General features: G+C 35.5%; 1 protein-coding gene across 4 annotated transcripts in view; it reads right to left on the bottom strand.

Moving 5' to 3' along the window:
* Arap2 (ArfGAP with RhoGAP domain, ankyrin repeat and PH domain 2) overlaps positions 1-16,591 on the bottom strand; it is a 206,563-nt gene that overhangs the window by 94,455 nt on the left and 95,517 nt on the right. For all 4 annotated transcript variants that reach the window (XM_078021176.1, XM_078021175.1, XM_021722720.3 and 1 more), the window contains exons 16-19: positions 5,672-5,816; positions 3,656-3,758; positions 2,778-2,976; positions 2,532-2,595 (exon numbers count right to left, since the gene is read on the bottom strand). In XM_078021176.1, coding sequence (XP_077877302.1) covers positions 2,532-2,595; positions 2,778-2,976; positions 3,656-3,758; positions 5,672-5,816 — 511 coding nt within the window. The remainder of the gene's footprint in view (positions 1-2,531; positions 2,596-2,777; positions 2,977-3,655; positions 3,759-5,671; positions 5,817-16,591) is intronic.

The following is a 16,591-nucleotide window of genomic DNA, read 5'->3' on the forward strand; positions in this document are numbered from 1 at the left end:
AACTGAGTTATAAGCATGTGATCGATATACTTGCTTTTAAATGCTGGGTATTACATGGTGGCTATTCAAAGAGATTTAGGGAAAATGGCATGATTATACCTTTATCCCCATATTTCTTTTGCTCTCATCCTGGAATATTCCTTATTCTTTTTTTTTATAAGAAAGCTTTCAACATAACTTGTAGATAAAAATAAACTTCTAAAGTATCACAAACATGATGAAGCAACTGTGACCACTATTTGGGAGTTCCATTGGTTTTCCACTATTCCTTAAACTCAAAAACTTAACCTTTTCAAATGAATTTCACCTTCTCTGACTCCTGCAGTCGAAATAAAAGGGCAATATACACAAAATAACTATAAAATATTAAGTCTTCTGGATTACATATCTTTCATTCCCAAGGGAATGCAAAGCATACATTAAGTACTAAACAAAAGGTATCAAATTGAATAATTCTGATTCAGATCTGCTAGCATTTTAATAGAAACCTGTTTACCACCAGTCAAATCCTTCACAGACTAAATACAGTAGAAAGTGCCTTGGTTATGTAACCTGATAAGTAATAAGTGATAATAAGTACAACTAATTCAACTGTCATGTTGATACTTGTCTATTTATTTAAGAACATAAGCTCTGTGAGCTTGGATACCAAGTCCTTATTGTTGATCTTTTTTTTCCTTTTTCTTGCTACAGAAGTAGCAGGAGTCAAGCATCAATACTACCTGCACATAATACGACTTCTTTATTTCTGAACATATAATTAAAAGTACTGTGACAGTACCATGAAATCATAATCTGGTATCCAAATAGGAAAATCTAAAATGTCATTAACCACCATAACCCTAGAAAAAAATAAGAAAAAAGGAAAATCTTAATTATACCTGTAAGTATTAAAAAAAAATCCTCATTCTGATAGAACTATCTAACCACAACAAGCCTGCTGCCCAAAGCCACTGATGTCTTGCCATGAAATTGAAGGAAAATAGACTCCAATAACTGCTGGAAGTCATTATTCTTGTCCAGCAAGAAAAATCAACAGATGGAAGGCTGATTTAGCTCTATTTTATATTATTATAATTATTATTATGAAGATTTTACAGATTATCTGGCATAATTATAGAGCTAAACCTTCCAAATCAGTATAATTAAAGGATTTTAATGCAAATGACACAAAACTAAAAAAAAAAAAAAAAAACAACAACAACGAAAAAAAACCTACCCCAAACTTACTAATATCCTACCTCCATTTTTCAAGTCTTCATTATCTCAAAAAAAATAAGCACCTTCATTCATGCAAATGCTCATGCAGAAAACTTGGGACTCTTACACTGATCTAACATAGCCCCAGGTTCCAACACCTCTTCTTTCATAATAATACATCCAATAGCTCCTCAATACCATCCTTTGCCTGGCCTCTGCAGCAACATCCTAACTGTCACAAAGTCTCATTCCTCTAGAGTCAAATAGAGTAGTACTTATAAACATAAATGAGACATTCCATTCTTGGCTCTCAGAATAAGCAGCTTCCTATATACTTAAAACATAATTCAAATCTTCACACCTGACCTTACAGCCCAGTATCACCTTGCCAGGGGATATCTCTGAAATTGTTTCTTCCCATTCTCTCACTTATCTAAACCTGAACCTTGCCAGTTAGACCAGCTTCTTGGCAGACCGTGGTCATGCCTAGCACAACACTCTCTTAAGATCTTCAAATATTCTTCACCCTATGCCTGGAACAGTGTCTGGACTACTGCATGATTTATTTCTTCACTTTATTCAGGTGTCTCATCAAAGACACCTTCTCTTGTCACCCTAGCTACGGCTCCAGCAGACTCTTAACCTTGCCTCAAAAAAAAAAAAAAAAAAGAAAGAAAGAAAAAAAAAAACCTGGAGCAGAGATTTATTTAGCAAAGCAAGGATTACACATTTGGCTTCCTTGAGAGTGAGAAGCCTTTATTTTTCTTCATAGAATTTACAACTAATAAACATAATAACAATTTTTTGAAGATGAATCTGCTCACACTGCTACTCCCTCCCAATGTACACATCTTATGAAAGTGGGGAACTTGCCTGTTTGTTCATCACTGTATCCCTCCCACCAATATCTATAATAGTCCTAAAGCACAGTAGTTACTTAATTAATAGTTCATGAATAACTGCAGAAATTCAAGAAATCATGTTTTACCTTTGCCTGACCCATAAGATATTATATTTTCATATACCTATACTAAAAACATATTTATAATTACCAAACTACTATCCAAATACTTAAATGTAAATGACCCAGAGTAATCTAGGTCTATGGAAAACTACAATAGTTGATCATAATGAGTTTGTCAAAAAAAATGAAAAAATATGTAACCTTCCTAGGTGTACTCTATAAAGAAGCTTCATATATATTTTACATGTATAATTCAGAAACTATCCCAAAAAGTTTTAAAATAATGGTCTCTCCCCAAGAGGATAACTATAATATCCCACTTCCCAGAACTTTTGAGATTAAGGGAAAAAGCAAAAAGAGCACTCACCTCCCTTTTTCTACCAAGAGTAAGACATCCAATTTTTCCCCATTTTGAACCATTGTGCTGATTGCTGGAGGGAAAAGAGAAAAGCATGCACACATTGTTACACAAAATACCCACAAAGACACAATTATTAATACTACTTAGTTCTAAGTTGGGAGTAAGCTATTACAACTTGATATAAAGCTGCTGTTATTGCATGCGATAAAGAATTGTGTTTGAAAGATAAGGGGGAAGAAACACACATCTTACTTAGCTCTTGCAGTCTTCTTAAGTGCATTCTATCTTCCTGAGCTTCTTGCATTTGGAGGCAAAAACGTAAACTAGATTTGTCCATAGCAAACCAGCCTTTCCTCCACTGATCCAGGGCATGGCAGTCTTTGTAGAAGAGTTGACCAATCAAATCATAGTCGGCTTCTGTTAAGTTTTCAGCAACAAAGGGAACAAAATGCTGTTAAAACAAATACAGAAAAGTAATAAAGACAGTGAAAATAGGAAATTCCCTAACTACAGTTGAGGGGAGTTGGAAAATTATTTTAACTTTTTCTATTTTAAAGATTCATAAGCAACCAAAAATTCAAAACAATTAAACTTGCTATCAGTCTCAAAAACGAACAGCTAAAATGCATTTTCAAAAAGCATCTTAAGCTTTTTTTTTTTTTTTTTTTTTTTTTTTTGCTATTGAAACAGGAAGATATTCTTTTGGTTGATTTGTGGCATTTTTAAAAATGTCAACCTTCCATGTTTTTCCCCACTTCTATCTTTTACTGAATTTGTTCCTCTCCCTTTTGCATACATCATGAATAAAAAATCTACCTATAAAAAAGACACACTAAAATGACTTTACAATATTAAAACTACCTTTGTTTTTTGTTTTTGTTTTTTTTTTTTAATCATGGACTTGGACTTAGCTTGTAAGAATGATTTCTCCAAGATCCTATATTAGTTACCTGTCAGTTTCAGGAGCTAAGGCAGCAGTTTTTTAACCTCTTTAGATTACAATCTTTGAAAACCTTACTAGGTATGGCCCTTCTTCCCAGTAACTTATATAAAATTTTCACAGGCCTCTAAAGCTCAACTACAGACTCCAAGTGAAGAATGTTTTCTGGGGGTATATAATACTTCCCTACCTTGGCTATGGTCTCTGTCCATTTTCTTTGAGCTTGAGATGTTTCAGCTCCAAATAAAAACACACGTTCTGAGGGCAAGTAGATCTCAAAGATAAATATAGGCCTAGAACAAGCAGGGATAAAAAGATACCAGTTATGCTCGATTCCTATGAAAATAAATAACACAAATGTCAAGTTTTTAATTAGATTACTTTTTAAAGTGGAATAGTGCTGAGAAATCAACTTGCTTATATATCATATTATTCTGTTGATGGTATGTATTTTATTCAAATGAGCTAAATGCAACACATGGGATCAGACAAAAGGAATATGATTCTGATCAATAACTCAACAGCACGACTATGTTAAGTTCAGGTGACAAACATGATGGAGGCCTTTCTTAGTCTCAGTTTCCCTCCAAGACTACTCTTTCCTAATTTACTTCAACCTAATGTTCAAAACAAACATTGCCCAACATCATCTCATCTAACACCAACAATTCATCTTTTGATGATAATATTATAGTAACATTCCATGTCCTAAATCCTTTCTTGAGTCCTTCATTGACAGCTCCAAATCCTTCCTAGAACTTGCTAAAGTATGTACTGAAAGTCTTAATATCCTATATAGAAGTCATCTTCCTTCTTCTCTTTTGCCCCAAACCTGTTGTATCGTCTCCATGTCCCAACATAAAGCCATCTCCATTGACCTCATCAGCAAGCTCAAACCCTTAAAATCTAACTCATTCTTTCCCGTAACATCAACCCATTCCCATCAGTTCAACTGTAAGATGATTTCTCTCTTCCATTCACTCTTCTAGTTAAACTCTTGGCAATTATGGTCTTTCTTCCTATAGTCTTTTTCTTACCACTCTATCAGCTCTCTTTTAAAATACAAATGTGCAAAACTACCTAATGCCTTTATTTACAGCACTGAGTTCAAATTCTACAACAGACTATTTAAGGCAATTCAGAATCTAGCTGTAACAATTACTTTGTAACCCCATATCATTGCATATATATAAAATACTTGTACCAATAACATCTTATCAGAAATATCTTGTTTTTAATATGTGGACATAATATCAATTCTTTTAAATTGTACCTGATTTGTTATTTATTAAGGTAGAGTACACTTATTGGAACATTCCATGGTAAGCCACGTTAAATCTAATATTCATTTAGAATATAAGCACAACAGAACAAAAAAAAACAGTAATCTGTTTTGTTAACATCAAAATCAACTTAGGTTTACAAAAATGCTCTAGTCATTTCAACCAGTACATATTGATCATTACATATTAATGACAACATAGACCAGAAAATTTCATGTAAATAACATACATTTGCAAGTTTTTTCTCATAAAAATTTATTAAGGTATTATGCTCCTATAACATTGATTTATTTAGACCTAATATTTATATATCCTAAGTAATTACATTACAAAACAGAAACTTTCAAATTAAAGATCTTAGTCTATTTCTAAAAGTCCTCAAAGATTCACTTAAACTACTATGACTCAAATATATCACATAAATAGTACTTAATCTTTAACTGTACCTTTGTCAGACCTTGAAATGCCAAAGTAGAGCTTAAAGAAATTTAGCTTTGAATATGCCATTTAATGCAATCTGTATTGTGTTTAAGGCAAGCAAATAATCACCAAATATTCATTTTCTCATATTTAACCATAATACTCATTAAAATAATAACATAAATATTGCCACTAGTTCACTATATAAAGTAATGCATAAATCATAAAAGTTGAAGTACCACAATGATCATTAATAGAATGCCACAAATTTACTTAAGATTATCTCCAAATATATTAGTCTTTCATACTAGCTAGTGTATTTTAACTCACTACTTTTAAGGGGATTCTCTAAAGAACTTTAAGACAGAAGATAGGCTTTAAGACACCCTTAAATCCTGTTACAGAAAACAACCAAAGAACAGAAGTAACAAAATCATTATGACCTGGCATGATAATTGTCTGTAAATACCTCTTCCCTTCTATCTGTTTAATAGTAGACCTACCCGGTATTTAAATAGAAGTCTTCCTTGTGAACAGCCAGGCAGATAACTTCATTGATGTTAATGGTCCCATTAGGTGTGGTAGACTTATCATTTTCATAATAACTCAAGAAGCCACCTTCCAAAACACACCACTTTTTATTTGTCTCTAATAATATAAAACAAAATAAAAATAAATTGAGCTACACCATAATTTTTTTAAATTCATGGTTTTAAATCATGAACTGTATTCAAATAAAAAGAGATTAATTTCCCTTTTTAGGTAAGAGCATAATATGGCTGCAGAGAATATAAAGCTGTCACTTTCTGCTTTCAAAAAATGTACACTCTAATAGCAAGGAATGTACCAGACAAAAATGACTATTGATAACCAGAGAAGCTGGCAGATCCATGATGTGGCTGCTGCAAATCAACTGTGAAACCACAAAGTCAGGTCTGTGGAGAAGATAAGGAGGAAAAGTGGCACAGAAAGTGATGGATTAGGTAGATACACAAAGGAAGAAGGGGTCAGAAACTGCAGTGTCCTTATGGTCTTGCTCATGAGATTCAAAATTCATCTTGTATAGAGTTAGCACACTGTGGCACGAAGGCCAGATCAGACTATCACCCACTTTTGTTAATCACGTTTTATTAGAACACAGACAGGTACAATCATTTATGGAGGGTTTGTAGCTACTTTGCCACCACCAGGGCAGAGCTGACTTGGGGCAGAGACCGTCTGGCCCACAAAACCTAAATCTTACTCTCAGGCCCTTTTAAGAAAAGTCTGTTGATTCTTGACTGTGCAGCTATGGTGAGCCACTAACATGGTTTTAGCAGTGGAATATAATAAAAGATTTGAATTTAACACATTCTGCTTGCTCAGAAACATTGGATTAAGAAAGTGATGCCAGAGGTAAGGAGACAGTCTGGACATTGAAGTGCTGGGGATGGAACCACACATGCTAGGTAAGCACTCCCAACACCCCCCAAACCCCAGGACACAGCTGACAGAAGTTTTAAGTGAGGGGAGAGCCAAAAGGAGGTCAATGGTCATAGGGGTAAAGAGGAGAGTAAAGAGAGAAATGCCTACACATGGATTTTGAGAAAATAAAACATCCTGACTGGATACAGGAAATGTAGAGAACTTACTAAGGGCTGTTATCATTTTTTAGTTGTGAACAAGCAATATTGTGATTGCCCACTTGTATTTAAAAAGAAACAGTGTGCATAGTAAGGGTATTTCCTTTTAGAAACACTGAAGGAGCTATGTCTAATATGAAAATCCAGGCTGAAGTACCTATCAGGCAGAGCAGCCTTGTATTTGCACCTTGCAGGTAAGGAAAGCACTTGGTAACTGTAAGTCTTTAGCATACAAGTGGCAGTTGGAAATATAAATAAAGTATAAAATCTTAGGGAACTTAAAATTATAAAGAACAGTGGACAGACAGGAGATCACCCTAACAATGAAACAGATGAGGAGAGAAAGGAAGGCATAGCAATATTATATCCAGTCCAATGAACAAGGACTGACTAAAACAAAATGCTGGTCTCAAGAACAGGGAGGAAATTGCCTAATTTGCTGAGAGTGCTGTGGAAGTAGGTGTGCAGTGTATGGAAGCCTCCATGGAAAAAAAAGGAGTGGCATCAGGACAGATCAATAACCTACATAATAAAGGAAAAGGTATCACACACCCAAACAAAGGCATGATACAGTAAGACAAATGAAGACAATCAAAAGTTGTTTACCTGGCTGAACCAAGGATGAGCAATTATTTCTCATAAACAGAAGGAAATAAAGAGAATTGGAAAGTACAGTTAGATCTTGAGGTAGAAGAAACTAAAAGCATGTGACCCAAATAAACCATTTCTCCTTCAAAAATGGGCTTAGGCTCAACCTCTGCTGAGACTTTTCTCCAGCCTTCCATTTGTCTCCCTTCAGTGGCATATCTTCAGTGGCATCCTTAGTACTATGTGAACCCTTGGACAGTTGGGCTGTCAAAAAAGAACTTCTTCGCCATTCTGTGAAAAGCATCCAACTTACAGGACAACTGTGATTATTAAATGATGCAGTGCATGTGAAGCACATAGGGGAGCAATCTGGTATGTGGCTGCTCAGGTGGCTAGTAGCACTTTCTGATGATGCAACAATTTTCATTTAATGTAATAATTTAAAATGCTACTTTCATATATGGCTGCAGTTTTTGAACAAAATAAAATTTAGATATATTTGTTCATGCAACAACGCTGTAAGCAACTTGAGAATAAGAACTGTGTTTTCTATTCTCAAAAATTACCATATTGCTTTGCCTAGGGGAAGTTTGTTAAAATTATTATTTTCATAAGTAAGGAAGTAAAGCTATTAGTTAAGGCAATAGCTCAGAAGAGGCTGCAAACTGAAAGAGAAGTATAAAGATAAGAAATATGTTAAGGAATCAACAAGAGGATTATAAATGCAATTACTTTCAAATATAGAAAGATAAATCTATGTATGCATCTCTATTCCCCCCACCACCTCAAGACAATGACTCCAAAAGTATACAAGCATAAACTCAAAAGAAGAGAGAGCACCACAGAGACCACAGTTCATAGGAAAAGAGAGAGAGAGAGAGAGAGAGAGAGAGGGAGAGAGAGGAGAGAGAGAGAGAGAGAGAGAGAGAGAGAGAGAGAGAGAGAGAGAGACTGAGACTGAGACTCTGATCTTTCTGAGAGGCAAAAGGTGATACATTCAAACATGGAAAAAGTCACAAGAGCTAAGTAATATTTTACAAAGTTCCAGAAAGGGTTAGAAAGGCTCATCCTCAGGAGGTGCAGGATAAGAGCTGAGGTAAGGTTTATAACATGAGCAGTTAGGCACGTTTTTTCCTACTGTACTAAGCAACTAAGCACCCACCAGCAATGTTCATGAGAAGTTTGAGTCCTTTCCCTGGGGAAACCAGACCTGTCAGATTCTAAACTGGGGCTCCAAGGCTGCTTGCAGGGAGAGTAGGATGCAAGCCAGGAAACAGTGATTACATGAAGTCCTGCACCCTGAAGAAACAGTGAGACCCCAATTACCTCCTCACATATAAACTGTTAGAACCAGGATTATCCAAGACTCCTACATCAATATTCTCATCAAGAGAATGGTGGAGTCTTCTAACTGAACCCAACCACTTAAAGAAAGCTTCCAGAAATAATTCTCTCCTAGAGCCTCCTGAAGGAGTGCAGCCAAGCCAATATGCTGATTTCAACCCAGTGGTATCGATTTTGAACCTCCAACTTCAGAACTTTGAGAGAATACATTTCTGCTGTTTTAGATCACCATGTTTGTGGTAAATTGTTACATCAACCATAGTAAATTAATATGGCTGGGAAGGTAATTACAAAGTGAATATGTGAATTCATGGTTTTCTACATAAAGTTCACAGCATAGTGATGACTTCATAATCAATAAATGTTACTATTATTGAAAAAGCTTTTTTCAAGAAAGCTTCCAACATGAAAGGCAAACCAAATACAGAAAAAATGATTTTTTAAACAATGATTAATATCATATAGCTAAGGGAAGAAACCTCATCTACACAAGAACAGCATGATTCAAAGAAAAGGATCAATAACAAAGAAATAATTCCTTATAACTAAAAACACACAAAATATTTTTTAAAATAAGAAAAAAATTATAAAAAGGGCTTTCCCAAAAATTTAAACAAGAGACAAAAAAGAAGATAATATCAGGTGATCAATTCTTAAAGGACCAACATCTAACTACCATTACTGCTAAGAAAAGAGACGAGAGAAAATTTATCAAAACAATGGAAAAGGTCTAAAAATAAAAAAGAACAAATTCATTTTCCATAAAATGATGTGCAGGTATTGCCTTGGTAAAATGAAAATATATAAAACATCGGACCTAACAATTACCAAGTGGAGCATTACATGGAAATTTGGTTTGGGAAAAAAAAAAAAAAAAAGCAAACAACAAGACACCCTGACTTTGTGGCCTCCCTAACAATTTTCAGCCATCTCAAAGATCTGGAGGTAGAAGCTATGAAAATGGACAAAGCAGAGTGGTCAATAATGTTACCATTAAGCTCAGATTGAAGAAAAATTCAAAATAAACAAGCAATCCTGAGCGGAGGATGGGGAGCAGCAATTTTAGAAGGCTTCTAAAATCACAGTGGGAATACATAAAGGTAGAAGACAGTTGATACACTAGACTTAAAAATGGTTCAGGGTTGATGTAGAAAAAAATCAGAAAAGGGGAAAGAATCACATATAATAATAAAGCCCATGCATAAAATATGTAATTAAGGGATTGACATTATCTTAAATGTATACTACATCAACTATAAGGAATATCATTTTGAAAAGTTCATTAAATTATCATTTACATGATCATGATCAGATGCCACTAAGAAAATAAACAATGATCCATGCACATGAAAAAAAAAAGATGAATTAAATGGAGATTAGGCTAAAGGCCATTATTACCAACCATAGAAACAATAAAGGGACAACAATGTGTTACAATTTAGTTGATTTAATTGACTTGACAATGGTAGTCAGCACTATTTCCTAAAGGCTGTGTATCTTTATCTCATTTAATTCTCAAAGTAACATTCCTGAACATTCCGGTTAGTTTCTAAAAATGCAATGCTTCCATTCTACACAAGTCAGCAAGATGGGAAAGAGGGACCATTTTGGACATGAGTACATCAGGCTTGTTTTACCAGTACCGAATTTTAAAAATTACATGCAAATATAAAGTGTGCATTTGCTATTTAAGTATCTAAAGGGTTTTACATTATATTGTATTCCAAAAGTACCTTGTGCCAGGCATGGAAGTGCATGACTTTCATCCCAGAGGTTCTGGAGGCTGAGGCAGGAGGATCCCAAGTTCAAAGCCAGTCTCAGCAATTCACTGCGGCCCTAAGCAACTTAGTGAGGCCCTATCTCAAAATAAAAAGGGCTGAGGATATGGCTATGTGGTTAAGTGCCTCTGGGTTCAATCCCAAGTACACCCTCCCCCACCAGATTACTTTCATGTTACTCCTTGCATTTACTTTGTTTCCTGACTAAACCCTAGGCATTGAAAATACAAATGCAGAAGAGTTTAAAACAATGAATACCCAAAAGAGAGAATGACTTTTTATAAGCTGTCAAATATGCCAATTTGTTATCAAAATTTGCTAATATCCATTACTTCTTTTAATTTCCCCTTTTGAAAAACTAAAACAAGGAACTTACTAATTGAGCAACAAAAATACCAAATCAGCCCTTATGTTTTATATTTCCTATTAAAATACACTGACATAAAACTTCAATTCTCAGAGATCTGTTTTTTTTTTTTTTTTAATAACTCTTAACTATATCATTAGAAGTCTATAGTTTGCCAAATAACTCTTTGCACAGTAAGGTAAAATATTAAACTTAAAATTTTCAAATAAGTAAAAATTCTTTGAAATTTTTAGTTTCCCTAAGTAAAAGGAATTATTTTTTAATTATCACCTCACCATCCTATTTTAGGCTCTAAAACTTGCACCGCTTCTCAAAATGTAAATTACGGCCAAGTATGAAATTGTTAAGCAACAGTTAATTTTGGATTTAAAATATACATGACATCTACAGACATTAAGGCTAAGAAAGTCTGTAGATTAGATACAATGAATAAAGTCTATAGCTAATTCCTCAAATTTGATCAATGTACTGTGGTTATTTTAGAGCACTATTTTGTCCTTTTTTATAAGAAATGCACACCAAGGTACTAGAGGTTGTAAGCGATTCTCAAAATAAATACACAGATAAAGCATGAGAGAAATATATACACACATATATACAAAGGCAGATGCGTGTATGTATGTGAGTGTGTATCCATATACACACATGGGCAGAAACAATAAGGATAAGCAAAAGTCAAATGTTACTATTTCAGCATCTGAATTAAAAGTAGATGGATATTCTTTGTACTATTATCGCAACTTTTCTGGAAGTCTCAAATGAGGTCAGAACAGGTAAAAATAAAAAGTGAAAAGAAAAGTATGTTAAATTCCTCCTTGAATTTTCTTTCATCACATCATTAGCATCTTAGGCAGAAGTGGTGATGAGAAGTAGAATAAAACAAGACAGTGCAGAAACACTCACTAGGTGGAAACCTGAGAACTGCATGACTGCCATATTCTGAAAAGAAAAACATCTTCACATGAAAAGAAGAATCCTAACTAGCAGAAACAGTGAACACAGAAATCCTTTATGGCTATTGGAAAAGAAAGCTACAGAGGCCCAACCCTTTCTGGTGGAAGGGGATATATTATTCCAAGGCCCTCCAATCTTGATTCACAATATGTACCACTTTATGAAAAAGATCCTGAATGACAATACTTTTAAAATGAATAATCATTGTTTATTTCTAAAATGTACAAAAAGCAAAAAACCAATGTACTAATCAAAGGAGGTTATGAAACAATTTTAAAACAAGACACTCTGATGACTAGAATAATTTTCATATAAACAACAAAACAAAAAAGTACACAAAATTCAACACAATCACTGGCTCAGATGAGGAATTCCACCTCATGTCCTCACTGGCAGTCTTCAGTCCCTCGAAAGAAGAAAGGGGCTGAGAATAACAACAATCAGGTGGTCCCTTTATGGGGTGACAACATTCAAGGAGGAAGCCTACCTCAGACTAAAGTGACAAGCACTAACTTCACTGAAAACAAAACAGAAAAAAAAACAGCCTTTGGAATAGTCCTTTAGGACCGAAGACTGCATGTTTCTAAACTAGAAAAAAAATATATATATTCTGTGAAGAAAGTCACAGAAAGGGGAAAGAGCTGAAACCCTATTTGGCCAGAGAAAGAGATTACACATGAAGATAGGAAACAGAAAAGGGGACTGCAGGCTGCAGGTTCATATCGAGGCCAGGCCCAGAGAGCCTTCCATGACAGGTGTTCGGGAGTTTGTGGCTCTCTCAGTAGACAAGTGGGAGCCATTCAAAGGTCTTAAACAAACAGTGCCAAACGAATGATGCATAAAATAAATGTGAATGCAGAACCTAATTATGTAAATTCTAATGGGAAACAAATGACAGATCTCTTTTTAAAAGGTGTAAAATCATTTTAAGTTAGAAATGTGGGCATGAGGAGATTTAGTCCTGTGACATCCATTTTATAACCATTTATTAGCTTTATTTTTATAAGTGAAATGGGCCTCAGGTCAGACAAGACAGGCACAGGTATTATCTTTGAGGACTTAGAATAACAGAGCTGTAACAGGAAATCTTGACATTCCTATTGATTTCAGAAGCAATGAAAATCCTTGGCAAAATTATGTTAGATGATACAGGTCTGCTTAGGCCAATTTTTTGACAGACACTCTTGACTTTGAGCAATGTCAATACCCTGCAGAAAACCCTTTTGCTGCAGAGCTTGAAGATAATCAGTTGCAAAAAGACCACCACCAAAATAAAATGGAGGGCACAGCATAAATAACTCTCAGGACTCAGCTGTTAAACATCTAGAGGTTGAGGTGTAAGTGAAGGTGGGTGGACAGGTGTTGTGAAGAGGTATAAGTGAAGTGGGTGGACAGGTCAGAGGTGTTGATCATTATTTCCATTCAATGGTGATATCTACATTAGAAATGAATGAAAAGCATTAATGTGGGATTTACCCAAACACAGATAAAGGAATCCAGAGGCTACCTATTTAAGTTTTACTATGACATGATATGATACATGTTCTAGTCAGGCACCATGGCTGTCAACTGTAGCCCAAAGAACAATACATCTAAACTGAAGGCCACTGGAAGCCAGAAGCAGCAGCTGTTTACTTGTAGGACTTCCTTGCTCCTTCTCGTATTATCATCATCCCCAACACATCCACGTTCCCCGCACTGTTCTACTCATTCAGCACACACTGACTCACTGCAGCTGCAAAACAACTCTATTAAGTCCCTCCTGTTACTATTACCCTTTCCACAGGCACCTAAAAGAGTTAATCTGCCTTCCCAAGGTCACAAGAATACTTAGCTTCAGAGCCAGGGCAGAACCCAAGCAGCTGGTTCCTGGAAGCTACACTCTTAACCACTGCCCAAAATGCCTCCCTGTGCCTGTTATATGGTTTGAACCATACATGTCCATTTTTAAAAAGTAGTAAGGTAGGGAAGAAGCCATGCCTTCTAATACAGATGTGCACAATAAATCTGAGGTAAGTAGGGCAAAATTATTATTTTACAAAACTATGAAGTTGTCTCCTAATGAAAAATTTCCTAAAATGTTGGTATGCAGAACCCACTGAAATTAAAAACACACAATAGGAATCCTTTTCATTTAAATAAATATGTTTTGGTCTTGGAAAATCATTTTTAAACTATATGACCTACGCTGTTCATAAAATATCTTCAAAACTCCTCAATGTTAATCTACAAAATTATATATATAAACAGGCTAAAATACAGTTTCTGTTAAACCACACTGATCACTTCACTTTTTTTTTAATCACAATTTTTAAAAAATCTTTATATTCCCTACTTGAGGAACTGTTTGTAATTATAGTGGCTGAGAATAGCAGAGTCTACATTTCATACTGAAATTTACTAACCAACGTTGACTAAAATAAGAATACTATTGTATTATTATTTCAAATGAAAATACGTGTGTATTCGTTTGTTCATAAAATAAACCTTATTAAAACTGTAAATATACACACAAAAAAATGTAGATTAAGAACTTGTCAATAATTATCTCATGGGTTAGAACCTGGCCATGGCAACAAGAAGTGCCCCACTTAAGACTCCTTAAGTACAGAGTGCTTTACCTGCTAGAAATCACATCTTCACATTCTATCCATTTCGGGGGGGAAAGAAGAAGGGAGGAATGAGGAGGAACATGAGACAGAATATATGTTCAGTACTAACTGAATGACCTGTAGGAAGTCCAAACTGCAGAAGGAGATGGCATGGTGATGATGAAAAACATAAGGACTTAGGAAAGATGAGAAGCCATGGAACAAGGAGGGTCAGGCAAAGAAGCAGCAGCCGCAGCAACCATTTTGCACTTCATTAAGGTCATTCTGGATGCAGGATCCTGTATTCAGTGTTTCCCACATGGTATGAAAATTATTTGTATTTGTAGAAATGCCAACCATTTTGTTTTTAAAAGTAAACAATTTGAAAACAAGTCAAGGCAAGTTACCAAGGTAGGGGGGAGTACATGGTTGAGAGGAAAAACATGGAAAACAAATCCAGGGTTCTGTTATTCAGCTTTGTACGTCAGTTTAACGAGGGCTATCAATCTTTCTTTTCATGAACGCCAAACAAAGAAGGAAGAAATACAGATTTGTCTTCATACCCAGGAGCTAGAACTTCAAATCCTGCAAACCTGAACTGACAATCTGAAGCCTCTGTCGTTCCCGAAGGACCGCATGCGTTTTATTCCAGACCTTTGTCTTCATTTCTAATCATTTTGCTTTACGGCTGTTTTTTGACAAGTACTGATGGAGTGGCGTCGTCCAGGTGCTTGCCTTTCAGAGGCAAGGGTGACAACCACACTTTAATCTCTAAATCTTTCCAAATAACTCATTTTTTTCCATAAAGCTGGTGTTCGATAGCAATGATACTACTGCAGCATCTTGAGAGGCAAAAAAACTAAACTCAAAACTCTCATATTTCTTGATAGTTCAACTTTTTCTTCTTCACTTTTAAGATCTTCCTGAACAAAATGTGTATCTTTTTATTCAGCTGTCGCCCCTTATCCATGGGAAGTGGAGATACAATCCAAGACTCTCAGTGGCTGCCTGAAACTGCAGCTAGCACTGAAGTCTATGTATATGTCTTTTTCTACAAACACATACCATGATAAAGCCAAAGTTATAAATTAGTACTCTAAGAAATTAATAATGACTAGCAATAAAATAGAGCCATTACAATGATATGCTAAAATAAAAATTGAAAACATGTAGTGTTTCTTTCTGGGATTTTTCTATTCAACATTGTTGGACCATACTAGTCTTCAGGTAACTGAAATACCCCTGTGAAACCACAGGTATTATCGAAAACAAAATATTAACATATGGCTTGCCCTTTTACACAGCTAGTGACTTGCTAAAGAAATGGTCATTCATTCAACAAATATTTATCACATGGCTATTCCTATGTGTCAGCCTTGTTTTAGAACATCGCTAATTCTGAGCAAGCCAGGAAACACCAATGGCTCGCCAAGGTTTCACCATAAAGAGCTGAAGACAGGATTTTCTTCCTGTGATAAGAGCCATGGAGGAAATGTGTGGCACCCATGAAAGACAAGGGCTGGCAATGGAAGGACACTTCAGGGAGGTGACAAGGGATCTCACTACATAGGTGGCAATGAGTTGATCCTTGAAAGGCGAGGAGCCACATGGGGAAGTGGCGTTTTTGCAGAACAAATGAAAATTGTAAAGGGGCAGCTGGGACAGGAATGGATGAAGCGGAAGGAACATAAAGGAAATGAGCACGGCCAGGCATGGGAGCACAGAGCTGCATGCCAGAAGATGGAGAAAATGGGTACGACAAGGTCTTCCAGGTCATAGCAAGGAACAAGGTTATAGTCTGACATGGGAAACTTATGAATGTCCTTGAGCAACTGAATTACAATATCCAATGTCCATTGTGGGAGATACTAATCTGCTTCTCAAGGAAAGGTTTGGAAGAAAGCTAGGGAAGACAGAGGGAGACACAATGGAGGGCAATGTAGTGTAGGCAGGACAGGATGGTGATGAGCTTCAGTGATGTCAACGGAGGTTCTATTTTGAGTTTGAAAATATAGAATTGGCTGATAAGTTGGATCAACAAAGAGAATCAAAGAATACCTTGCCAGGAAATTACTTTCAAGTAAACCCACTTCTGACCTGTTACATAGCTAAAATATAAGAGCTTATTTTCATATTACATTTAGAAAAAAATGTTCCAAATAAGAAAATATCTCTAACT

The sequence above is a fragment of the Ictidomys tridecemlineatus genome, chromosome 9, assembly GCF_052094955.1.
Source record: "Ictidomys tridecemlineatus isolate mIctTri1 chromosome 9, mIctTri1.hap1, whole genome shotgun sequence".
Lineage (NCBI taxonomy): Eukaryota > Metazoa > Chordata > Mammalia > Rodentia > Sciuridae > Ictidomys > Ictidomys tridecemlineatus.